Below are 26,261 nucleotides of genomic sequence, written 5' to 3'. Positions count from 1 at the left end.
TTATGAACCTGTGGAGGAATTGGTTGGCTTAAGAATGCAGGGATCATTCGCCTAAGTGCAATGCATTCTTTAACCAAATCAGAATCCTTCACCAAGGTTAGAATGTTGTTATACACGTATATTGTTTTAGCTGGCAAGTCAATATCCAGAGTCTCCCAATGATTGTGGTTGACAAAAAGGCAAGCGTATAAATGATCAACATGAATGTGCCACTTCTTATTAGTCTGCGAGTCAACAGGAGCTCTACCATTGAATTGATCCAAGTACATGTCTCTGAACAAGAAATTTCTTCGTGAAATTAAAAACTGGTCGTAATATTTCAATAGTGATGAGAGCATATCTTGATCCAAGAAGGCTATGCATTGGTTAGGGTAATGAGAAGGATAATGAACCTTTTGCGGAACATAGTCATGGCAGCGCCCATGTGCTACATTACAAGCAAATGCACTCGAGGGACTAGAAATTCATCATTCGAAGTCTGTTTCATCTCTACCATCCAAGACAGCAAAATATGAATAAGTAAGATGAGAAAGAAAATCATATTAAAATATCAAAAAACCGAAATATAACTTATTGGTTGATGACTATGTGCCTCATCCTCTTCATTGTTGTTTGAAGTTGAATCATTTGGGACAACAGTGGGTTTTGACTCTTTCATTCCTTTCAAATCTACCTCCACCATTTTAATTCTATCAATAAGCTTCTCATCTAAGACACTCATTCTCTTCTCAACAAAAGATTTGAATTTACCTTCTGAAACATCCATTCTACTGATTAAATTCTTTCCCAAGTCGGTAATAGTCCCATTCATTTTTTTCTATCTTCTTCCAAATATCCTACAAGCCTTTTCTCACATCTTCAACATCCTACAATCATTTATTTGTTACTATATAGTAAATAGAATTTTCAATAATAACTTAGAAAACTAACATTAATATGCAAATGAATAAATAACTAATTTCCATATGTTCCTTGCCTTTCTTTTCCTTCTTGTTTACATCTTTTTCTCCTTCTTCATCAATTGAGCAACCAGATTTCATTTTCAATTTCTTATCACTGCTTCGACTCTCGCCATTCTTATTTTCTTTAGCTTTCCGTTTTTTTCTTCCCATGGTCACTGTTTTCTCAACTTTCTAAACATTTGAAGGTAAACAATGATGGACAAGATCAGTTATCAAGTTGTCTAGCGCCGGATCCTTCTCCTCGTCGTCACTCCATTTAGGATACATATTTTCCTCCGAAACATGAACCATCGAAAGGAGCATCCGATGAGACGATAAAAAGGTAAGTTCTCAAATCTCGTTTGATCTTAGAAAAACTTGGATTCTGCTTGCTTTTTCTATCTATAAAAAAAGCTATGATAATAGCTAGGTAAAAGTTGTTCACTTTGAGAATAAATTCACAAAAAAGTTAGTCTAAACTAATTTGTGTTAATTGATTCTTCTTGAGCTGTGCTTTTCTGTGTAATTGATGGTTTTGGGCGACATAAAGTTGTCCTCTTGCTGCTTCATATATACATCTGGGAAATTGAAAAGTGTTGTACAAAAGTTGTCCTCTTGCTACTTCATACCAGAGAAGGATTCTGGAAAAATGGTAATATGTTGTTGATGTTGATGTCTGATTTTGATTATCATATAGATTTTTCATTCTAGTGATAGCTTAGTTGAACAATGGGGGTTAACGCTCCATCGCTGAATATATTTTTTTTTTTTTTCTGGGTTTTGGTTTCCTAGGAACCGATTGGCTTCAAAGATCTATCATGGATTTGTGGTTAACGCGCTCATCCTAGGCAGGCCCGTCGATTGACCAGTGCAATAAGTGCATTTGCACAGGGACCACAAAAATTACGGCCCAATGAATTTAAGGCTCAATGAAATAATACTAAATCTAAAACTAACTATTGTTGCTTCCTTTCCTCTTTTGATACAATCTCACGCTGTCTCACCTCTTTCTCAGCTCTCAACAGTCCCAAAATATGTCGCTGCAGCTTTATTTTCCTCTTAATCTGGTGCTCTTAATTATCTGATGGGTAAGTCGTTTATTTTTCTCTTAATAGCCGTTACAAATTTCGAATTTGGGTCTTTATAAATCAGTTATTTTATCGATTTATATATATTCATGAGTTTTCCACTGATTTTTCGTTATCATGAAAATTCCCTGTATCAATCGCTTTATCCTTTTTCTCTAATCAATTCTCTGTGCTAATATCTCAAAATTCCTCAACTCCAGCAAGTAATCGTGGGATTTCTAAAAGCTATAAGCGGACTCCAAGCTCCAATTATATATTCCTTGTCTTGCCTTCATTATCCAGGTTCTATCAATTTCGATTTTAGTTAGATTTTTGTATTTTGTCATTTTTTTGAGTTTTGGGTGTTAAATCTGTGTTAAAATGTCTGACCGTGAAAAAAGGAAAAAAAACATATAGAACAATTTATTCAAACTCAAAAAGGAGCTTTGGATAAATTCATTGTTAAAAAAACGCATGAGAAAGAAAAATTTGATGATATTGGTTGTTCAAATGTTCATGAGGATAACAATAATATAAATAATATAGAAGTAGTAGATGATGTTCATGAAGTGCTTGAAAAATTTGATGATGTTGGTGTTTTTAGTGCTTTTGATATCTATGATCCAAGAAATTGGGATATGCTTGATTCAAAAATGATTTCAACTTTTGCAATTAGTGGACCAAAAACATATTTATCTATTGTCCAAGGTCCTAAAAACAAGGTTCATAGAAAATTTGTTTCATCTTGCTACACTAAAGTATTATCACATGGAGAAAAAAGTGATAGAAAGTGGCTAGTCTATTCAAAAGAATTAGAAAGGTAATCGGAAAATTCAATTAGCAAAGGGAGGTTTTTCGGATTGGACTCATATATTTGTTAGATTACATGAGCATGAAAATAGTAAAGAGCATATACTTAATATGACATTTTGGGTTGAATTACACTTTAGACTTGAAAAAAGTGAGACAATTGACAAAGTTGCTCTAGAACAGTTTAAGAAAGAAAAAGAATATTGGAAAATGTATTAGATAGAATTATTGAAATTGTAAAATATCTTGCAAAGTATAATTTGGCATTTTTTGTATCAAATGATAAATTATATCAACATAGTAATGGCAATTTTTTAGGATTAGTAGAGATGTTAGCAAAATTTGATTATGTGATGAAAGAGCATGTTTTTCGAATTACAAGTGGAACTATACGTAATTGATGTTCACATATTTTACCCTGTTTTCCCTTAATATATTCACATCTTTTGCATCCTTTGATATCCTTTTTGACCATTATTGCATAGTTTTAGGATTGTTCTTGCATTAGAGTGTAGTTGCATTGCATTTGCATCTTTTCTTGCATAAACAGGTGATTTTGGAGCCGAAGGAGCATGGAAGCAATGCTGAGGAGAAGTGAAGCAATCATGAGGAGAAAGCAAAGGAGTTAAGGCTGGAGAACCAAGGTCCGGAGTCCCACTCGACTGCCCACTCGACCAGACACTCGACCGTGTGTTGAGAGTGACTCGACCGAGTGGAAGGAGCACAAGAAAACCCAACTCGACCGGTCACTCGATCGAACACCGAGTCGAGTTGGCCGAGCCGCCTGGCTATTTTGTCTTTTAGCATTTTTAAGGCTTCCCCTCCTTTTTCCTATTTAAGGATCTTGTACCCTGCAGCCACAAAGGGGCAGCTTTTTAGATATTCTCAAACCTAGTATTTTACCCTTTTGGGAATTTATGCTTTTTGCACTTTTATTTTCTTAGATCTTGTACCTCTTTTGAAGGAGAAAACACAAGATTCTTAATACTTGTTTGTTTCATAACTTTCCAAGTATCAAGAATTCGAGTTTGATTCCTTCTCCAATATTGTAGATCTTTGTTTTATCTTTCTAATCATGCAAGTTTCGTGTTTTTCTGGGTTTATGACTTTGCTGTTCATCATGTGTGATTGTGAGTAGTTTCCTTAGCTCTTAGGGATGGTTTAGGCTGGATGGATGTTGTGGTTATTTGATTTGGTCAAGCTTGATTGTTGTAGATCTCTTCTAGGCTAGATGTTCTTAATGCTGATCCTATAACTGAGAGGGTAGGGTTTGATCTCAAGCTTCTTAGCATCACACCAATGTCTAAGGTGCATAGATAAGGCTAGATCTAGAGATTATCATTAGGCTTGCTAAGAGATTAGAAGTCTTGTTTGATTCTTGACATATTGCTTAATGCTTGCTTGTATAGATTCTTTACTTTGTGAGAACAAGTCTAGAAATATATGAGCTTGATTGTTTTTGCCATGAGAGTGGATTAACATGTTCTTAGAGATTAATGTCTAAAGATTAGCTCATGTTTNATTTTCTTAGATCTTGTACCTCTTTTGAAGGAGAAAACACAAGATTCTTAATACTTGTTTGTTTCATAACTTTCCAAGTATCAAGAATTCGAGTTTGATTCCTTCTCCAATATTGTAGATCTTTGTTTTATCTTTCTAATCATGCAAGTTTCGTGTTTTTCTGGGTTTATGACTTTGCTGTTCATCATGTGTGATTGTGAGTAGTTTCCTTAGCTCTTAGGGATGGTTTAGGCTGGATGGATGTTGTGGTTATTTGATTTGGTCAAGCTTGATTGTTGTAGATCTCTTCTAGGCTAGATGTTCTTAATGCTGATCCTATAACTGAGAGGGTAGGGTTTGATCTCAAGCTTCTTAGCATCACACCAATGTCTAAGGTGCATAGATAAGGCTAGATCTAGAGATTATCATTAGGCTTGCTAAGAGATTAGAAGTCTTGTTTGATTCTTGACATATTGCTTAATGCTTGCTTGTATAGATTCTTTACTTTGTGAGAACAAGTCTAGAAATATATGAGCTTGATTGTTTTTGCCATGAGAGTGGATTAACATGTTCTTAGAGATTAATGTCTAGAGATTAGCTCATGTTGATTGAGGTTTGTTGATCAAGTTAGATAACCACAATCTAAGTTCAGCCCATGAATCCATCCCTAAGACCTTCCTTGTCTATTGATTTCTTAGTCTAAATCCTGTTGTTTGATCGTTGTTTGATTTACTTTTGTCTTGCTCTGTTTTGTCTGCATTGCTCTGTTTTACGTTTTTGTCCAGCTCGACCCTGCACTCGATCTACACTCGATCGAGTGCTTGCTCGAGTTCATTCCCAGAACTCTTGTTTATGATTTGTGTCTGTCCTGTCTTGTTTCTTATTTCATTCTAGTTGCATTTCTGTTGCATTCATTTAGTTTCCTGTTCATTACTTTCCTTGCATTAGTTCATTACATGCATTACTATAGTTTGATCTCTGTTCTAGTTTCATTATTGCCATAATCATTCTGTTCCATTACATTTAGTATCTTGTCCATTCAGCTTTTACATTCTGCATTTTACATTCTGCAATAGGTTGTTAGTGACAAACACCCTCTATAATTGGCTTAACTTAGACAAGTATTGCACACCCTGATTACTTGCATTCACTCATTTAGGATTGATACCTCTTATACTACAATTGCATAAGGGGAATTGAAACACCCTGCTTTCACCATTGTTCATCATCATATCATTCATTCAAATTCCATTTCACACACACACAATGAAAGATACGAGTTTCAGTAATCATTACCTTAGTCATAGTATTCAAAATGAATTGATTGTTTTGATTGCTTCAAGAATTAAAAAAAAAAAATATTATGAGAGTGAAAGACGCAAAATATTTTTCTATAATTTTGGATTGCACTCCCGATGCTAGCCATCAAGAGCAAATGTCAATAATTCTAAGATACGCACAATTTTCCTCAAATTCTTTTAAAGTAGAAGAGTATTTTGTTGGATTTTTGAAAGTATATGACACTACTGGACATGGACTTTTTGAAGTGTTAAAAGATGTTTTACAATCTTTAGGTCCAGATATAGATAATGTAAGAGGTCAAGGGTATGATAATGGATCTAACATGAAAGGAAGGAAACAAGGTATACAAAAAAGGCTTTTGGATATAAATCCTAGAACTTTTTATATATCATGTGCTTGTCATAGTCTTAATTTGGTTTTGTGTGATATTGGAAATAATTCTGTGAAGGTAAAATATTTTTTTGGAGTATTGCAACGCTTATATTCTTTGTTTGCTAATTCAGTAAAGAGGTGGGATATTTTGAAAAAGAATGTGAAAGGGTTAACGCTTAAGCAATTATCAACAACACGATGGGAAAGTCATGTTGAAAGTATTAAAGCAATAAGATTTCAAATTGTAGATGTAAAAGAAGTTTTACTTGAAGTGACAGAAAGTGATAATGACCCAATGATTCAAAGTGAATCTAAATCTTTAGCAATGAATGAGCTTAGTAGTTTTGAATTTTTGTTATCAACTATTATTTGGTTTGACATATTGCATGTGGTGAATATTGTTAGTAAAAAGTTACAATCAAAAGATATGCAAATTGATGTTGCAACGGAAGAGGCAAGTGGATTAATTTCTTATTTTAAAAAATATAGAGAAAGTGGATTTATTGATGCTATGACAAAAGCTAAGGAAATTGCTAATGTAGTTGGTATTGAACCTATATTTATTCAAAGAAGAGTTATCCATAGAAAAAAGACAATATGATAAATTTATTGGTAATGAGACAGTATTATCAGTAGAAGAAACATTTAGAATTCAATATTTTTTTGTACATCATAGATCATGCTATTAGTTCATTTTTGATAAGAAGTTTGAGCAATATCAATCGTATGAACATATATTTGGTTTTTTGTTTATTTCTACTAGATTGAAATTGTGTGATATGTGATTATGATGTCTCGTTGTAGTTTTTTAGAAAATAGTTTGAAAAATGATGATATACTAGACATTAATGGAGATGAACTTTTCTTGAGCTAAAATTTCTTAAGGAGCTTTTGCCAAATAAAAATATGGGAGAAAATGATGTATTCAATTATATTATATCAATTGATAGTTTTCCATATACTACAATTGCATATAAGATTTTACTAACAGTTCCAGTTACTGTTGCTTCTGCAGAAAGGAGTTTCTCTAAACTCAAGCTGTTGAAGTCATATTTGAGGACATCCATGTTGCAAGAGAGATTGAACGGACTAGCTTTGATGGCAATCGAGAATGATTTTTGGATGAACTAGATGTAGAAAGTTTAATTGATGAGTTTGCTTCGAATCATATAAACAGGATGTCATTATTCACTTAATGTATTTTACTTCCTTTTTTGTTTTTTGACATAATTTACTTTCTTTCTCCGATTACTTAGTAAAAAATAGGGCTTTATTGTGATTGCACCGGGTCACTCTGTTGATTGAGTCGACGCTGCTAAAGATCACATGAAGTGTAATAGACTTATGGACTAGTAATACCTACACTAGAAAGTGTAAAACCTGTGAAACAGAGGTGGATCTGTAGGAGAAATAAAGTACGTATAGTAGTACAATGATTCTCAGAAAATACTTATGAGAGATGTATTCTCTTTGGTGGAAGCAACTATTTTAGATCCCTTATGAGTTTGACAATAAGAGCAAGACTTGATTCAGTCTAGTTAGAAGGTTTTCAAACTCTTAGAAGTGTCTTTTAAAGTGATTATATTGCTAGAAGCACAAGTCCATAACAAACCCAAGCCATATACGTCCATAAGAACCTGTAGCAACCAATCCCAGCAAGAAAAAGACACAAAACAACAACAAACAAGCAAGAACAAGGAATCAAAGGCTTAGATTAGTCATGGTCATGCACTCACCTCTTTGCAGGAAGTTTCTGAACCACAACAACGAATCCAACTCTCCTAGCAAACCTTTAACTCCCTCCTAGTCTTGGATCTCTCAAGAAACAGTAAGGAATCTCACAAATCTCTCTCTCAAAGCTCAAGAACAAGGTTTTCTCCCTTTCTCTCTCAAAAACGTTAAACGGCGACAAAGAAAAATGCCAAAAACCCTTTTTCTCGTCGACAAACACTTAAGTAACCCGGTTCCATGGTTTCCCAAAACCAAACCGAACAAATCGACGATTACATCAATCTGGTCGAACCAGAAATAAGTGGTGTCGACCGACACCACCATGGTGTCGATCGAAACCCTCCCCCAAAATGCACAGTTTTAGTTTGCCGGTGTTACAACCACTAAGAGAGTCCAGATCCAATGGTGAAGGACAACCTTGCATAGGAGAAGGAAAGAATAACGGGAGGACAAAAACAAGAAGCTATAAAGGAGGAACTAGTCCTCTCCGGCGCCGGAATGGCATGTTGGAGAGGCAAACGAAGTAGATCTGCTTTTGGACGGAGAGTTTAGAAAGAGAAACTAGTTTTGGGAAGCGTGTTTAGAAAAAGAAACCAGTATGCCGTTTTCTTACAACAAGTACATTTAATTATAAGATTTTATGGATGACTAATGTATTAGCGTAAGCAAATCAATTGCGATATAACACAAAAATATATTGAGAGGAAAACAATATCGATTTCAGAAACTTGCTTAACAATATGAGGATAAAAGCACGTAAAATATAATTTATGAACAAAGATGCATGAGACTATAAAGTGCAAAAAAAAAAAGGTCATAATTAAATAGATATATACATACAATTCGTGAAATTTTAAAATTTCTTGTTTTTTGCATATCTCTACCATTTTTTTCTTTTTTTATTAATTAAATACCCTCTTATGCGTGTGCGATGGAATGGAAGTAGTCTTAGAGCATTTACAGCGGGGAGAGCTATTGTTAGAGCATTGCCATGTGTATATGTAGTATCTCATGAAGTTCTCAAAAGTTCATATCTGATAATCGATTCTCACTTTTCACTACGTCTCTCTCCTACTTTCATTATTTTTTTATTGGTGAGAACTATTATGAGAACCCACCACTGCATATGTCCTTAAGAAGTATTGGAAGGATTTCTTGGTGGTATAAAAATTGAGATTAAAACTTGACAGATTTCTAAAATATATTTTTATTAAAAACAATTATGTACTTTATTTCTAAAAGTATTTGCAGTGACGCCCGTAAGGTGTTTGATTTGATTTTCTCAATCTCGGTCATTGTCTCCATCTCTAGTTCTCCTTTTTGTTTGTTTCAGAATTTTACGCTTACTAAGTTATGATTTTTGGTTATTGTCTCTCCTTTAATGGTAGCTACGTTTCCCTTAGTTCTAAATATACGTTTTACCATATCTCTCTTTCTGTGGTACGACTTAGTTCAAGTTAATGGTAGCTAGGGTTTTTCTAGTTCTTAATATAAGTTTGTAACATATTTCTCTTCTTTCTATATGTTCCATCATCAGCAAAACAAATCAATCATGGTTTCAGATTCCATCCCGACAGAACTCATCCTCGAGATATTGTTGAGATTGCCAGCAAAGTCAATCACAAGGTTCCATTGCGTGTCGAAGCAATGGGCATCAATGCTTCGTTGTCCATCTTTCACAGAGTTGTTCCTGACCAGGTCCTTGGTTCAGCCGCGTCTCTTATTTGCCCTCGAACAAATTAATATGTGGAGCTTCTTCTCGTTGCCTCAACATCATAGTCGTCCCTATGAGAAGTCATCTTCTCCTCTTGAGGTAGCTGCCAACTTTCATATGAAATTCCCTCCAGGAAATATGAAGATCTATCCTAGTCGTGACCGGCAATTTTCATGTGGCTACGCCTCTGGTTTGACCTATTTCTATGGTATGTGGATCAAACCGACAGATTCCTATGGAGTGCCTGTCATATGTAACCCAATAACAGGAAGATATGCGGCCTTACCTTATCTGCAAAGGTATAGAAAGGCATTTAGCTTTTTTGGGTTTGATCCGATTGACAAGCAATTCAAGGTATTCTTCATGGCTTATCCTTCTGGTCCTGATGATCATCAAATTCTGACATTAGGAACCGAAGAAATGAAGTGGAAAAGGATAAAATGTCCCATAATACATGAGATTGCGAGTGAAGGGATATGCATCAATGGGGTTTTGTATTACGTAGGTGACACGTCTGATTTTGACTTAGGTGACACATCTGAGAAGATGCCTGATTTAGTGATAGTTTGCTTTGATGTTAGGTCTGAGACATTCAAGTTTATTTACCCGGAAAAATTTTGTCAACTGATCAAATATAAAGGCAAATTAGGTGTGATTTATTATGACAGTTATGATGATAATGCCATTGAGTTGCGGTTGTGGGTTCTAGAAGATGTAGAGAAACAGGAATGGTCAAAATATGCCTACAATCTGAAGGGTGATAATTTCACATTTCATAATGTTTTCGTCGTTGGAGCGACTGCTATAGGTGAAATTGTTTTGTCGATGGGCAGTTTTACATCTGGACGACCATTTTATGTTTTCTACTTCAATCCAGAGAGGAAAACTTTCCGACCTTTTGAAATCCAAGGTTTTGGAGAACGTTACAATCATAGTAAAGTCTATGTCTTTGTGACCATGTTGATGATCTTAATGTTAACGATCCAAATCTACTCAAGTCAAGCATCTAAGCTCCATAGTGGGAGACATCGTAAGAAGAATCAGGAGCAAAACTAATGGAGAAGATAATAGAGACTATCATCGGAGTTAGGTTAAAGGAATGGGTATGTTATTTTGTGTTTATGCTCTTGAGTAATGTACCATTTTATAAACTATATTTTAATAAATCATGCGTCTAAAATTTCATTCCTTGTAGTTTTCTTAACCAGTTATGTCCTCCATGAGGTTTTATATATTGATTAGATAAGTAATTAAATCAGTTATTCTTTAGTTCTTTTATTTAGGAGTGGGCATTTAAACCAAACCGAACCAAACTAAACCAAACTAACCAAACTCAAATCGATCTAAACCAAACCCAATCCTACACTTCAATCTAAAACCGAACAAATAACCCAATGTGCTTTTTAAATTAATTAATAATATTATTAAAATTATAAATATGTGATCTTATCTATTACCACTTTGCATATGGTTTCAATTTTATTTTATTTTAACTTTTCTGATAAAATTAACTAAATATAAATATATATTTCATTATATATAATATTAGGTACTAATTTTAATTTTCTATATTTTTTAATTTATTTGATTAATTAACTATTACAAAACCATAATCAATATAATTTTGTTATATTAATTAATTTTTAAACCGAATTAAAACCAAACCAAACCAAACTGAACCAAACCAAACATAAACCGACCCGAACACAAACCAAACCAAACTAATTTTGGTTGAGTTTGGTTAGAATTTTATCAAAACCGAATAAACCGAACTTAAACCGAACCCGAACTTAAACCGTTTTACTCAGATATCATAAAATTTGGGTGGGCTCTTCATGTTTTAGAGCCGCAAAGTGGATAGAATCGGAAGGTTTTCTCTTTTGCTACTTGAATCTGATTGATTTGTTGTAAGAATCGAATCTGGTGTGGCCATGTCCATATGATATGTTTGGTTCGGAGTAGCGGAACCCGATGATGACTGCATGATCGGGGTTATTACGTTTGGTAGATTCTCCTAAGAAACATGCATGCATGTTGACACTTATCCGGTTGTAGATGTTCACATATATACTCATTGGTTTCGTCAATGATCTCTTCCTGAAAGATCAGAGCAAAAACGTTTAGCCCAACCAATGCCTAATGCTTAAAGAGGATTTTAGTTACATGAAGAAGCGAGACTGCAATTAAGTCATAAAGTAGAAAATAGAGTTCATCTTCCTGATTTGAAAGCTTCAGCCAATCCTCACAGGCTCACACGAATAGGGGTCCACGACTGCTAAACGAAAAGGCCGAAGAGGTTGTATAGAGAACCAAAAGGAGAAACATCGACCATGAGCTTCCATAGGAGTCGCTGAAAATTCCAAGTGTATACAGGTGAGGCTTTCGTCACATAGCACGTTCCATATGGCCTCCAAACTCCAGTTGAAAGATATAGTTTAGAGCGCAAAAGTTGAGCTAATTATCATGTAATAATATTACATTTATGCTTTAAATAAAAAATTAGTTTTTTTTTTTTGGATCTTCTGTCCACGTTATTTGGGTGTTTGAATATTAGTTCATAATCATATATCAATCGACTCAATACATAATTTTTTTTTTTTTATGGGTTCTTGTATTGTAATCTTTTGGGATTGACCCTTTGCATCCATCTGAAGAAAAGATGCGTTATGACTCTTTGGTTTTTCTTTCAAACAAAGATACAAGTACATCCTCCATTACTAAGGCAAGCATAATAATAATCTTATTAGGGGCATTAATTAGAAGGATCAGGAAAATCACGATCCGTCTTGCATCGTATCGCCTTGGTCGGGTCAATCTCGACTTTTAGGCGTGTACAATTGCACTATGAGAAAATACAGTCCGCATATTCATCTGAACATCGCAACCTACGTTCTTCGTCTGTTATGCATGATGTATTGGTTTGAATTCCAAAGATATTCACCAACAACGTTAACGTGCCTATTAATTGCAAACACAAATACCATATTTTATTTGGTCTTTTAGATCGATTAATCAAGTATGTAACAAATATATGTATATTTATATAGAAGCTAACATGAGAGATAGAGAACAAAAATGATGAAGATTGTTGTTTTCGATGCTGCCATGTTCATGAACTTTTTTGATATGAGGATGAGTTTCTGATTTTGAGTTTATAAAGAAGTTTTTGATATCTTTACATGGTGGTTTAATGCTTAAATAGTATGTCTTGGAGCATGGAAATGGGAGTTTAGTTAATGCATCATAGTATGACTTTGACTACTAATATGATTTTGAACCTAAATTGTTTTACTATTTAAAAGTAATATTTGATCTAATTCCTTTTTTTCCTAAAACTATATATTATCATTGAAATTAGATTTAATATTGAAGTATATGGTCCACAAAAGTCATCCTTTTAATTTGGAATCATATAATAAAAATAGGAAAATAACTGAAGATATATTATGATGCCCGTTTTCCAGTATTAGTATTAGATTTAATATAAAGTGCAATGTTGTCCAATTAATTATTGATTGTTCTTCATTTCGTTATAAGTAATTAGAGAACTAGTGTTAGTCGAATCATGTTATCCTATCTGTTTGTTCTCGTTGCGTAAAACTCTGTAACGTCATGGCTTAGGAAGATTCGGAGGGACATGACGATATAGTATTAAGGGAGGTATTTTTCTTTTAGACTTATATGTCTAAGAGTGTACCTCGTAGATGACATGAATTCTTAGAGGCCTAAATAAATGAAATGATAGCATTGCTTCTTAGATCACCGAGCATATTTGTTAAGGCGTGAAGAATGATTTTGGGACTAATAAGTGGTGGATTTAATCATACTGATCATGGGTGGTGTGGTCAGTCTATTAGTCCTTGGCCGTAGCGGTCATGGATTTTGTGGTCGGTGTGGTTGCTTGTGGTGGTACTGGTCACAGGGGTTGAGGCTGGTCGTACCGGTCTTGGGGTCTGTACTTGCACTCATCTTGGTAGTCTAAGTAGTTTCCCATGAGGATCTCAAGTCTCTCTTCTTCACTTGTGTAGTAGCATTATATTAATTGGTCTTGAACATTTTGGTATGGAAGGCAGACAGAAAAGCAGTTTCGAGTATAGGAGTTCTTTGGTGATGACTTGGGGGTTGGGGGCCTTGGGGCTGACTGCAAAATCAACCAAAAGCAATCTGCAAAATGCACTTTCATACCCAACTAAATGTTTGATTTACATCGTTTAGGTCAAATTTGAAAACGGCTAACGGAGTTACAGTTTAGGTGATAATATGAATTTTGTGTTGATTCTTTTTTTTTTTTTTTATAATTGTATCGATGTTTGGGTATGAAAGAACTTTTTACAAATTGTTAGGATCAATTTTGACCATTTTCCTGAAGAGAACCATCATCGTTGGCTTGGAAGGCTAAGGGTTTCAGTTGACGTTGATTGATCATTTTTATATTTTTAAGTGTCGGAACTCCCAAATAAAATAAGATGAGACGAAATCAAAATTTCGACACATAACATCTCTATGTTGGCCACAATAGATCGAAAAACCCAGACTTTTCACTACTAGTTTTACCTAAGAACAAGAATTGAATTCCATAAAGTATGTTAAATAAACGAAAGTTCACAACAAAGCCTTACAACGACTTTGTCACTCAACTCAAAAATTAGAAAATCAGCAAAATAGAGAGCTAATTTAGTTTTTTTTTTTTTGGAGACAATCGATCACTTGTTTTACAATCTTTGAAGAATACAAAGGGTAAAATACACGACCCACAACTCAGACCAAGCAACATCCATCTACAAAGGAGTCATGTTTATCGATGTAGAGAGGAAAATTTAAGTCGTACACAAAGCTCAAGTTTTACTCCCAAACAGTTTCATTCTCTGGTAAAATGCCAATTACAAACTATTGGAAAGAGAAATTATTATAGAGAGTAATCAGTATGACTATGGCAATGAGAGTCTGCTTTTTCCATTGAATTGTATATCAGTAACTGCAAAAGGGATCATATGCCACCAATGAGACTTTCTCAGTATGTGATCCAAGATTACTAGTGTTCTAATAACATAAGTAGGGTGGTCTATTCTTAGTACCAAGACTTCAATATCAATTTTTCGTTTCTTCATGAATCTTAGTATTGTATCTAATCTAAAATGGATCTTCTGGTATGGTTTCAGTTTCAGTCCATTTTCATGTTTATACCAACTATAGTTAGTTAACTAATTACAAAGAAATCTCAAATGTAAATCCACGAAAACCATATTTAAAAATGGTTTGGTACTCGCATTGATTATTTTTTGTTCAGATTGGTTTCTCCGGATTGTAAAAAAAAAAATGTGGTTAAATTTAGGATAAATATAACTAAAAATTTCTAGTTAATTTAGTTATTTTGAGTATTTTGGTCTAACAAGAACTAATATCTTCAAGTTTATAATTGTATCTTTGAAACTGGGTTATAAACATCAAAATATAATTAATAATTTAGATATATTATTAAATTTTGGGTAGTCACTCGGTTCTTAGTTTTTGTATAAGTTCGGTTTGGTTTTCAAGTCTAGGAATTTTGTTTGGATCATTATTTTATCGGTTTTGGGTTTTTTTTTGGAGTTGGTTCTGTTTGGTTTTAGATGATAATTGAGTAACGATTATAGAATTCCATATTTATGAATTATAATATTTTATTTATAATAATATTATTTAATGGTGTAAACACCTACACTGTCTAAAATTTTCATATATTATGATTAGGTGTTGCAAGGCTTTCTCAAACAGCAATGCAAGTACATTCTCCAGTAACACAAGCATAATAATAATCTTTAGGGCATGGATGAGTAGAAGGACAATCACTATCCTTCTTGCATCGCTCATTGGTTGGCTCAATCTCGACTGTTAGGGGAGGACAATGGCACTTTCCGTCAATACATTTCGCATCTTCTTCTGAACATTGCACCATGTCACACTCTTTTGTTGTCTTGCATGATATATCATCGGCCTGCACTCCAAAGATATTCGCCAACAATGTACCTATTAATTGCAAACACATACCATATTTAATATTTTATTCTGTTTTATAGATCGACTAATCAAAATATCATGGATTATATGTAGAGAAGCTAACATGAGAGACAGAGAACAAAAATGATAAAGATTGTTGTTTTCGATGCCGCCATGTCTTTTGTGTGAACGTTTTTTTATATGAGGATGAGTTTATGGTTTAGAATTAAAAAAAAAACGTTTTGATATCTTCACATGGTGGTTTGATGCTTATATATTATATCTTGAAGCATGAAAATGGCAGTTTAGTTAATGCATAGTCTTGACTTTTACAAATAAGATTTTACTCTAATTGATGATGTTTGCTAAGGAAAAAAACTAGGAGGAATTTATGTTCCCATATTTTTTACTATTTAAAAGTAATATTTATTTTTTATTTTTGGTAGGAGGATATAAAAGTAATATTTTTTATAATTCCTTTTTTATTCCTAGATATTTTAAAGTAATATTTTTTTTTGTATGAGGATTAAAAGTAATATTGATATAATTCCTTTTTATTCCTAGATCTTTTTTAAAATATTTAAATATGAGATCCACATTAAACATCCTCTTCATTTGGAATATTATGAAAAATACACTAAAACCTTCATAAAATAATAATGGTGGGAATATGGTATTTTCTTTATTACTCCTTCCGTTTTATATTAATTGTCGTTCTAGAGTTAAAATTTTGTGTTATAATAGTTGTCGTTTTAGATTTCCAGTTCAAATGTTTGATAAATATTCCAATTTTATCCAACTGTTTTAATGTTTTAACCAATCAAAAAATTAGAAAATATATTTAAAAAGAATAAAACAACAAAATTAATGATTTTCTTAATCTGTGTGAAACAACCTTAAACGACAACTAATAAAAAATAGAGGGAGTAATAGTGATATTATTTTATTTATAAATTTAAATTTAAATTTTAAAAGCATAAAATATTAGTTATAATTAATACTAAACCGGTATATAAATTATTGGGACGTCGACTGATTATTTTTATATTCTTAAGTCTCGCAACATCCAAATAAAGTAAGATGAGAACGAAATCAGAATTTGAGCCATAAAAGGTATCCATCATGAGAATCGAGATGGAAGGCGTTGTGTGACGACTCGGTTTCAGAGACTTGCAGAAAAGTTTAAAAGAACTGATATGACCACATATATTACCAAAACGCACTTATCTTTTCAGTCAAAGATCCTGAGAAAACTACACATTTGGTTTGAAACTGTGCGAGTGAAGACAAAACACAGGGAAAAATCATATGACGATTCGTAAGGACGGTAAACAAGTCTCTGAAGCCTACGGACGTAGCAAACTAACTGTCGGATATGGATGGGCACACATGTTTAGTGAGAGAACGTGAGGCCCATTAAGAAAGATGGGCCCATGGACTGGGATTGGACATGGAGCCCACTAAAAGGTGGCGATCGGAGCGTTAAAAGTGGTATCAGAGCCGAACTCAGACGAGTGTGAAGTCGACTGGGCTCACACCATCGCGGTCTTGGTGCGCAACGAGAACGTTGTGATTTGTTAGTGGGGTGAATTGTGACACCCTGGTTTACGGAGATATTTAAAAGAATTGATTTGGCCACTTATGTCACTAAAGTGTACTTATTTTTTCGATCAAAGGTCCTAAGAGAACTCTATAGTTAAGTGTGCTTGAACTGGAGTAATTTCAGGATAGGTGACGTTACAGGAAGTGATTTTCGGAACTGTGTGAGTGAGTACAAAACACATGGAAAGATCATTTGGTGATTTGTAGGGACGGTAACAAGTCTTTAAAACCTCTCGGACGTAGCAAACCGATCGTCGAATATGGATGGGCTCCCGGATTCAGAAATTGTAAATTAAAATGCTATAAATAAAACGGTTTAACTTATGGGATTAAAACTTTGGGCTATAGGGTATTTCAGGGATCAATGATTAAGGGGGAAATGAAACAAAGAATTCTATAGTTAACAACCGTTCTAGAACATGAACACAAGATTTGACTAACCATGTTTCAAGGTATTAATCACTAAACTTTCATTTGTACATTACAAGAAAAATTCACATTGATAGCACAGGAAGGTAGCTTATTTTCTTCATCTGCTATTAAAGATCAGTTTTTAATTCTGGTTACTATATCATAGCGTTCGAAAACTGTTATACCAAAAATTTACTAAAGCGGGAAATTTTAGAGCCTATTCTTTTCATCGGCGTCAGGCACTTAAAGCAAAAAATCTCTCGACTATATCCTCGTCGTTTCCGTTCTTCTTTCGATCCTTGCTCTCCCACTCTCTCGTCCTCTTCTCATTATCTTTCTCTTAGTCCTTTCTGTCATCTAATAATCGCAAGTAATCTTTGATAGTGGGAATCACAATTTTTTCCCCCAAATCAAAAAGCTAGGTCTTCGATTCCGCCATAGTCTCCATCGCAAAAATCGTCGCTGGCCACAAGTAAGTAAGCCCAGATCTGGTTTCATTTCTCTAGTCCAAATCAATTCTGGTTTAACTAATTTGCTCTAGTCAAATTAGATCTGGTTTCAGCTGCTCTAGTAACAAATCGTCGACTAATTGATTTGGCTTGGAATAAGAGATATGGTCAATGACCTTTGGAGAAATAAGATAGGGTTTTAATTTCTTCTGTTACTCACTAATAATGATTTACAAATCTTTGTTTTGGTAATTAAAAATCTGAAGGATCTCGATTTCACCTCCTTATCGTTTTTGAAACCTCAAGACCACGTTCACCATGGTTGATAAGGAGAAAGCCGTGAGTCTGTACCGGAGAGCTGCGGAGCTTGGTGATGTTGTTGGTCAATGTAATGTGGGGATTTCTTATCTTCAAGGTAATAAACCTAAGTTCTTTCTTATGGCTTTGATTTTTATAAAACCCTCATTGCAGTTTGAGTTGTTTATGATTGATATTGATGTTTTCTGTATTGTGGTATCTAGAATTTGGATTTGACGAGATTATTACTGACCAATTGGTAATGGATTGGTGGAGCATTTTCTGAGACATTGGTTGCTTGTATCTGCAGTTCAACCCTCGAATCCCAAGGAAGCGATCAAGTGGTTGAAGCAATCTGCTGAGAATGATTACGTTCGAGCACACTATCACTGTATCAGTTAGCTTTTTGTTTACACCAAGGTCGGGTTGTGCAACTGCAAACCAATATGCTAATAGCATCTGAGATTGAAGTGTTGGTATTAGATAGTTGTGTTGTTGATTGTATTCATATGATCCAGGGAGATTTTTTGAAGAATAAGGACTAAGATTCATGTTTTATTTATTCATGTTTCAGAGAGTTGTATACTTACTAGCTCAAGAAAAGCAGCAATGTGGTGGACAGATTACTTCTAAGATGAATGGGATGGTTAGTTTCCTTGTGTTCTTATCTTAAAGTGGTGCTTACTGCTTGCTCTAATGATTTATGCTCTTTATATCATCTCTAGCAAATACTTGCGTTCCTCTGATTCTTATTTGTTTGTTAATTGCTCTAGTTCATGGCGACAATGGCAATTAAGGAGCTCGATAGAGTAACCAGATATTTTAGTATTTTAATGTTACTTTCATGCTTTACTAGGTTTGAACAGAAGAAGACAGTAGCAACTCTTGAGATGGAATTTAGTGCAGCAAGGCAAGAAGGCTTTGTTTCAAAATCCCAAACATACTAATGGAATTAAAAGTAAGAAAATAATCTATCGGTAAATCTTGTTTTCTTGTTGGTGTCGGTACTTGAATTACCACCTTGTAGTTTTGTTGGTGTGGGTACGTGAATTATGAAGTTTTTGTTGCATTAACATGTTGTCTAAGACCATTACGGTTAAAAGTTCACTGAGGTTTTGTGTTGTATAAATGGATTTTATAAAGGTTCGGAGATTGGATATCAAGGCTAGAACCAACCAAGTGTTCAAGCTTCTAAGAGGAAACTCACGAGGATGAAGGCCATGTGTGAACAAGTCTACTTGAGCCTCCAGTCTGGAGGTATTACATAGCTTTCCTACTTTCTTAATAAGTAAAGGCGATGAAGGATGAGGATGGTGTGGCTAGAGCCGTGAAGATCCGGTTGTTGGTGTTACGGAGTTCAACGGAAGATCCAGTTGGTGGCACTTAGGATGTTAGCTTTATTTTGTTTCAATACTTGGCTGCACTTAAGATATTAGTATAAGACTTGTATGATCTTATGTATGACATTTTTTGGGTTAAAGTATTTATATTATATATATATATATATATAGATGATTTATGAAATATGAAAACTAGATATAAATAAATTTAAATAATTTTTGCAAAATAAACTAAATTGTTTTAATAGAGCTATGGTTGAAGCTCCTAACATAGCATGAAAATTAGCTTATTACATTATTTTTAAAAATTAGAAAAACATGATAGCAAAGCATTTCACTACTGCTATGGTAGAAAACTCTAACATAGCATTCGTATTCTGTGCTATTGTATGTGTGGTACCTACGATAATAGTGGTCTAACATAACGTTTGTGAAAAAGCTATAAATGACGTATTATAGCATTTCCCAACTGCTATCAATGTAGATATTTGTTGTAGTGGTAAATCTCCTAATCAAATTTGCATTATCAAACAAGTTCACTAAGTTAACAATATCCCCTAACATCAACTTTCACAGGCTAGAGAAATATTATTTAAATTTATATTAGTTCATGCATTCTATCGAACACTTTTGATGCATAGAAAAACATAGAATCTAAAACAAAGTGATCAGTCCTATTCTAGCATTAAGAACATATGAATAAAAAAAACCACAAAAAAAAATATAGAATTCTCGAGCAACAATTAAACCATTAAATCATTTGATCTCCTACTTAGAATCCTAAAACCCAATTAGGATACTCGCACATATTGAATTCAACAACACAAAGAGATGAAGAAAATATAATTAAATTGATGAAATAAAAAGCAAAGAGTTTAGAATTCATCTCCAAATTGTCAAAAATGATGAATGAATCTCTAATCTCCAGAAAATGTGTCTCACAAAAAGTCTCAAGTGCAATAAAAAAAAACTCAGAAAATATAATAGAATGTGTCTTGCTAATTAGGTTTTGGGTATTTATACCCTTATTAAAATTAAAAAATGAAAATGAGAATAGAAAAATTCAGAAAAAAATAATTGTCTAGATTGCAGGCAGAATGACAACAGACTTCACTAGAATTCTCCAGACATCAGCAGAATTTTCTATAAACTTCACTAGACTTCTCCATACTTTAAGAGACTTCACCATACTTCTCTATACTTCAGCAGACATGTCTATAAACTTTACCAAACTTCTCCAGACATCAGCACTTATCTATAGAGTGCACTAGATTTCTCCAAACTTGTCCAGACTTCATGATTCAGTTCAACTTGGAGATGTCTAAAAGTCACATCCTACTTCTTTACTCCAAATAAGCTCGAATCCAACCAAAATATTCTAAATCCAACACATCGTCTCATACCTAATCACAACTCAAGAAAAGACGAAAAATACACAAAGGACAAAAATACACAAAAGACGGATAAAAATGTGACAAATGACTTAAAACGGATACTAAATGAAGGACAAAAGACTTCAAAAACACCACATATCATGAGCCAAGATTACTAGTGTTCTATTAACATAAGTAGGGCGGTCTAATCTTAATTAGTACCCAGATTTCAATATCAATTTTGGGTTTCTTCATAAATTGTCAATCACCAAAAAATTGCTAACTATTCACCATTACTCATAATGTTACCAAATTTTCTAAAAATATTAGTTCATATTTTTCCATTAGAAAATAAATTTCTGCATATATATTTGTAATTACGTAATTTATTATTAAAGCTTTATATAATAACATTAACAAATATAAATAGTTTTTGATAGGATAAAACAGACGTCAATTTTTAAAAATATTTTAACAACATAAAATTTAATAGAATTTAGATTCATAATTTGTCACATGACACGCTCTGGTGAGAGTACATTAACAATTTTATATTTTTTCTGATACAATACAGGATTTTTACTTCTCTTTATGAATATATTAACAACAATCTAATATAATGAAGTTAAAAGTTTGATATATTAAAACTATTTGATATTATAATTAACTTTTATTTATTTCTGAATATATCAACAAAACAAAATTCAACCAATAAGGTTGATTTTATTTTGCTGATAAAAAGGTATAATTTTATATGTTGTAAATTAAACACTTAAATAGTCTAAAGACCGTTAGGATTAATTAGGTGTTGCAACGCTTTCTTATAAGCCATACAAGTACATTCTCCAAGAAGGCAACCATAATAAAATTCTTTAGGGCAGGGATGAGTATCAGGACAATCATTATCCGTCTTGCATAGCTTATGTGCACAATGGCATTTTCCGTTAAGACACTTTGCATGTTCTTCTACACATCGCAACACACACTCTTTTGTTGTCTTGCATGATATATCCTCATCGGCCTGTACTCCAAATCTATTCACCAACAATGTACCTATTAATTGCAAACACATACCATATTTAATATTTTATTCAGTTTAATAGATCGACTAAACAAAATATCAAAGATATAAATATATATAGCTAACATGAGAGATAGAAAACAAAAATGATGAAGATTGTTGTTTTCGATGCTGCCATGTCTTTTGCGTGAAATTTCTTAATATGAGTAGGAGTTTATGGTTTAGAGTTTATAAAGACGTTTTTGATAGCTTCGCATGGTGATTTGATGCTTAAATACTATGCCTTGGAGCATGAAAATGGCAGTTTAATTAGTTAATGCATAGTATAATTTTGACATAAATATTTTGCTCTAATAGATGATATTTGCTAAGGAAAAAATCTAGGAGGAATTTAAGTTCCTAAGATCATCCTCATTGGCCATTCCCTAAAGGGTGTCAAAACTATTAATTAATAGTAAATTTAGTATTAATTTAATTTAATAATTTCTACTAACTTTTAACTGAAGATTTTCTTTGGTAATTGTAAAAAAATGACCAAGTCATCTCTTTAAATCTTTTATTTTTTATTCTTTTATTTTATTTTAAGTTATTCTATTTTTTCCAATGGAAATGCTCTTAAGTTGTTTTACTATTTTATTGGTTTAGGATTTAGAAAGAATTTTAATGACTTTATGTTTTTTTTAAATCTTGCTGATTTTTAAAATCATAGAAAATTAGAAAGTAAAAATGAAGGATTCCAAGAGATTATTTAGGAAGTTTTTTAAAATCTTGCTGATTTGTTTTTCCTAATCTTGTAAAATCTTTCATAAAATCTTTCACAATCTTTCTATTTGATGAAAGAGTTTTCATGACTTTTTTTATGAAGGAAATGATATAAAATCATAAACCAATAACATAAAATTTGAATTCATTAATAATCCAAAATTCTTTTGTTTTATTTGAATAACATAAAATTTTTAATAACTTTATAAAACTCTTAATTCAATAACACTAGATTATCAAGATTTTAGATAACTTTTTACAAATCCACAACCAATAACACCAAATTTTTAAAGAGTTTTAAAAAGTCTTGATTGAATAACAACATATTTTACATAACTTTTAAAGTCATTAAAATTCTTTCTAAATCCTAAACCAACAGAGTAAGATATATAATCTATAGCTGGCCTAAGGCACTCTTGCACTCTCTAAAAACTCTAGTGAATGGTTAATGAAGTGAAGTAGATAGATGGTGAAACTGTTGCTGGCCAAAGGACACTATCAACAGATTTAATAGAGAGGGATATGGATTGGTGGGTGGACCGAGAGACGTCACAAAGATCTGTAAAAAGATCTATGATAAGCCACATAACTCTCAAGCTTCAAGGAATCATGAACAAGAAGAATGAGAGGATGGTTGCTTCTATCTCATAAGAAAACCTAAGAAAACATTTATTTTATTTCATTCAATGTCTTAAGGGTTACATATCTAATAAGGGAATTTATATACTAGTCCAACATTTAGGGACCTTCTAGAGTCAAAAATATTATATAATAAATTAAGGACTAAACTTGAAAAACAACAACTCTTAAAAGAAAAGACTCATAAAAACTGTAATAGTCATAATCCTGCAAAACAAGAAAATTGAAACTGGCCAGGTTGTGAGCATTTTGTCAAACTGGCCAGTTTTGCCAAATGTCATCCTGGCGGGTTTGAGTGAGTGCGGCCGGTCTGAAGCTTTGTTGTGGCCAGGCAGATCTCTTAAACCAGCGGATTCTCCTGCACTTGAAATAGTAAACGAAGAAGCTTCCTTGATTCCTTGGAAAACTGGTAGGAACACAGTTGTTGGAGTCTTGAGTTTCTCTTGGGTGATTTCTAGCATTTCCTTGTCGATCTCGTCTTCTTGGAGTTCTTCAAGCTCTATGATAACAATGAGATTCTCTACAGAATTGTTGAACTCTTCTCTTAGTTTCCTCTTGCATGATCTAGTTCTTGGTGCTTAATTCATAGTGGAGATATTGAGGGTGTCTTCTTTATATTCAGTTGATTTGGTTTTGATGTCCTCATCAATGAATTCCTTGTACAAGGTATACATAAATTCAAATTTATGATTATTGACCTAAAGTGTCGTATTTTTTACGACATATAGGACTATCAAAATGAAAAGTAGTTATAGAATATACTAAAACACTATAGCTTTAAAGCAGAAAAATGGTTTTATACAATAAATTTTTGATCAAGCTCTGACCAAAAAAACTTTAGAGAAAAAGAAAACCATACATTAGTATGGTATGATATTAATGTGACCATATATTTACATAGATATTTTATATATATATATTGATATGATCTTGGGTGACAAGATCGAGTCTTTTGAAGTTTCTTTGCATGGATTGCGAACAAACAACGATAGATCCGTGAAATGACAAGAAAAACAATGGTAAAATGCTGATAGAATGGAACTGGGGGGNGGGGGGGGGGGGGGGGGGGGGAATCGATGATGATGGAATGGATTGAGAATACCTTGTGGATCGAATATCGATTGTAACTTCCAGAGGTTGCGGAAAGCCTATGAACTAACGAACTTGCTTAGGCTTGGATATTACACACCAAACTATCACAAGAAGAAGAGATATTACACACCCTTTAGATCAAACAATTTGGAAAAGGTTTTTGATAATAAAAAGTTTGATAAGTTCTCGTAAGGGATTACAATGGAAATATAAAGAAGAAAAGAAGCTGGTTTGAAACAAACACACCAAGATTCTAAACAGCACTAAACACACTCGAAAATAACAAGAAATTAAAGACAAAGTTTTAATTCAAAATTGGCTATTCTTCTTCTCAAAAACGTGGCTCTTGGAGTTAGGAACAACAATGGGCTATGAATGAGTGTATGGGCTAGCCTCATTAAAACCTCTCTTGGAAAACCTATTGGGACAAAACCAAAAAGAGTGAAAAAGAGTCCAAGTCACACACTTCCATTGCCGTTGCTTGAACGGCTTGAATCACAACCGATGTAGTTGGATAAACATCTTGTTTAAGGCTGCCCTCAATCTATTGTAGAAGCATGGTGATAGCTTGATTAAGTCGCTTGGTCTCATCATGGGGCCATTAGAAATTTGCAAGGCTGCCTCTTCTTTAGCTCCATTCTCATCGGGTTCAAGCTGTTCCTTAACTTTATTCTTCTCAACTTCAAGGTGCTGCTCCTTAGATTCAAGCTGCTGGTCCATTATCATATATATATATATATGATAGTGGGTTCAACTTCGGAACTTGGTTCCCAGGAATTGAACCCACACCTTTTGTGTGGACGACTAAGGGTTTCAAAATCAAATAAAATAAGACGGGAACAAAATAAAAATTTGACGCATAACATTTATTTATGCTGGCCAAAATCAGAAGATGCTGATTTTTCACTACTGTAGTTTTTACCTAAGAGCAAGAATGGAAGTGCAGAAGATATGTTAAAGAAACGAAAGATCACAGCAACAACAATGGCCCTATAACGGCTGTCACTCAACTCAAAAAATAGAAAATCAGCAAACTAAAGAGCTAAAATTTAGTAATATTGTCGGAGACGATCAATCACTTGATTACAATCAACAGAAGAAAAAACTGGAAAAATATCCATTAGCTTGACGATGACCAGGTTTTATAATCGTAATCTTTGTTGTCGTGTAAAACTATACAAAAGTATTACGTTGATTAAATTCAGCTGACAAACACACAAGTATTGATCCAAACCGATTCTTAAATTTTGGTATCAGAGTAATCGAACTTGATTGTTACAGAGTTCAACTCAGACCAAGCAACATCCATCTACACAGGAGAGTCATGTCTATCAATGTAGAGAGGAAACATAAAGCCGTTACCTTACACAAAGCTCAAATTTTTGAATCTTCTTTAGTCTTTCTTCTTGCTCCCGAGCAATTTCATTTTCTCTGGTAACATGCCATGGATGAACAAAAACATTGATGATACCAACAAAACCTTGGAAAGAACAATAATTATGACAGAAGAAGATCCCCCGGTTGCAACAAAGTTATGATAGAGAGTAATCAGAATGACTATGGCAATGAGAGTCTGCTTTTTCCATTGAATTGTATCAGTAACTGCAACGTTCATATGCCACCAATAAGACTTTCTCAGTATGTGAGCCAAAATTACTAGTGAATTTCTATTATGAGTAGGGTAGTTTAATTTTTAGTATCANAGAAGATATGTTAAAGAAACGAAAGATCACAGCAACAACAATGGCCCTATAACGGCTGTCACTCAACTCAAAAAATAGAAAATCAGCAAACTAAAGAGCTAAAATTTAGTAATATTGTCGGAGACGATCAATCACTTGATTACAATCAACAGAAGAAAA

General features: G+C 33.4%; 2 protein-coding genes, 1 long non-coding RNA gene and 1 pseudogene across 6 annotated transcripts; 2 read left to right on the top strand and 2 right to left on the bottom strand.

Moving 5' to 3' along the window:
* LOC104743901 (putative F-box protein At1g47300) lies at nucleotides 9,276-10,447 on the top strand. Its single transcript, XM_010464931.1, is given in 4 exon segments — nucleotides 9,276-9,791; nucleotides 10,164-10,245; nucleotides 10,315-10,386; nucleotides 10,389-10,447. Coding segments are annotated over 4 exon segments (729 nt in total).
* LOC104743900 lies at nucleotides 12,124-12,544 on the bottom strand (annotated as a pseudogene).
* On the bottom strand, nucleotides 15,132-15,641 carry LOC104742248 (defensin-like protein 289). The gene is made up of 2 exons (XM_010463232.2): nucleotides 15,538-15,641; nucleotides 15,132-15,443 (listed from the first exon to the last, which is right to left on the bottom strand). The coding sequence occupies exons 1-2, from the start codon at nucleotides 15,587-15,589 to the stop codon at nucleotides 15,184-15,186; spliced, it is 312 nt and encodes a 103-aa protein (XP_010461534.1). The 5' UTR covers nucleotides 15,590-15,641; the 3' UTR covers nucleotides 15,132-15,183.
* LOC104742247 lies at nucleotides 17,618-19,670 on the top strand. Of its 4 annotated transcripts, none has more exons than XR_760488.2 (6): nucleotides 17,618-17,898; nucleotides 18,142-18,290; nucleotides 18,397-18,644; nucleotides 18,747-18,818; nucleotides 19,029-19,130; nucleotides 19,316-19,670. It is a non-coding gene; the product is annotated as an uncharacterized LOC104742247 (long non-coding RNA). The 4 variants fall into 4 exon arrangements; XR_760489.2 differs by having other exon boundaries at nucleotides 17,619-17,898; nucleotides 18,397-18,592; XR_760487.2 differs by having other exon boundaries at nucleotides 17,619-17,898; nucleotides 18,397-18,648.

This window comes from Camelina sativa, chromosome 14 (genome assembly GCF_000633955.1).
Source record: "Camelina sativa cultivar DH55 chromosome 14, Cs, whole genome shotgun sequence".
Classification (NCBI taxonomy): Eukaryota; Viridiplantae; Streptophyta; class Magnoliopsida; order Brassicales; family Brassicaceae; genus Camelina; species Camelina sativa.
This window is presented reverse-complemented; position numbering and strand designations above follow the sequence as displayed.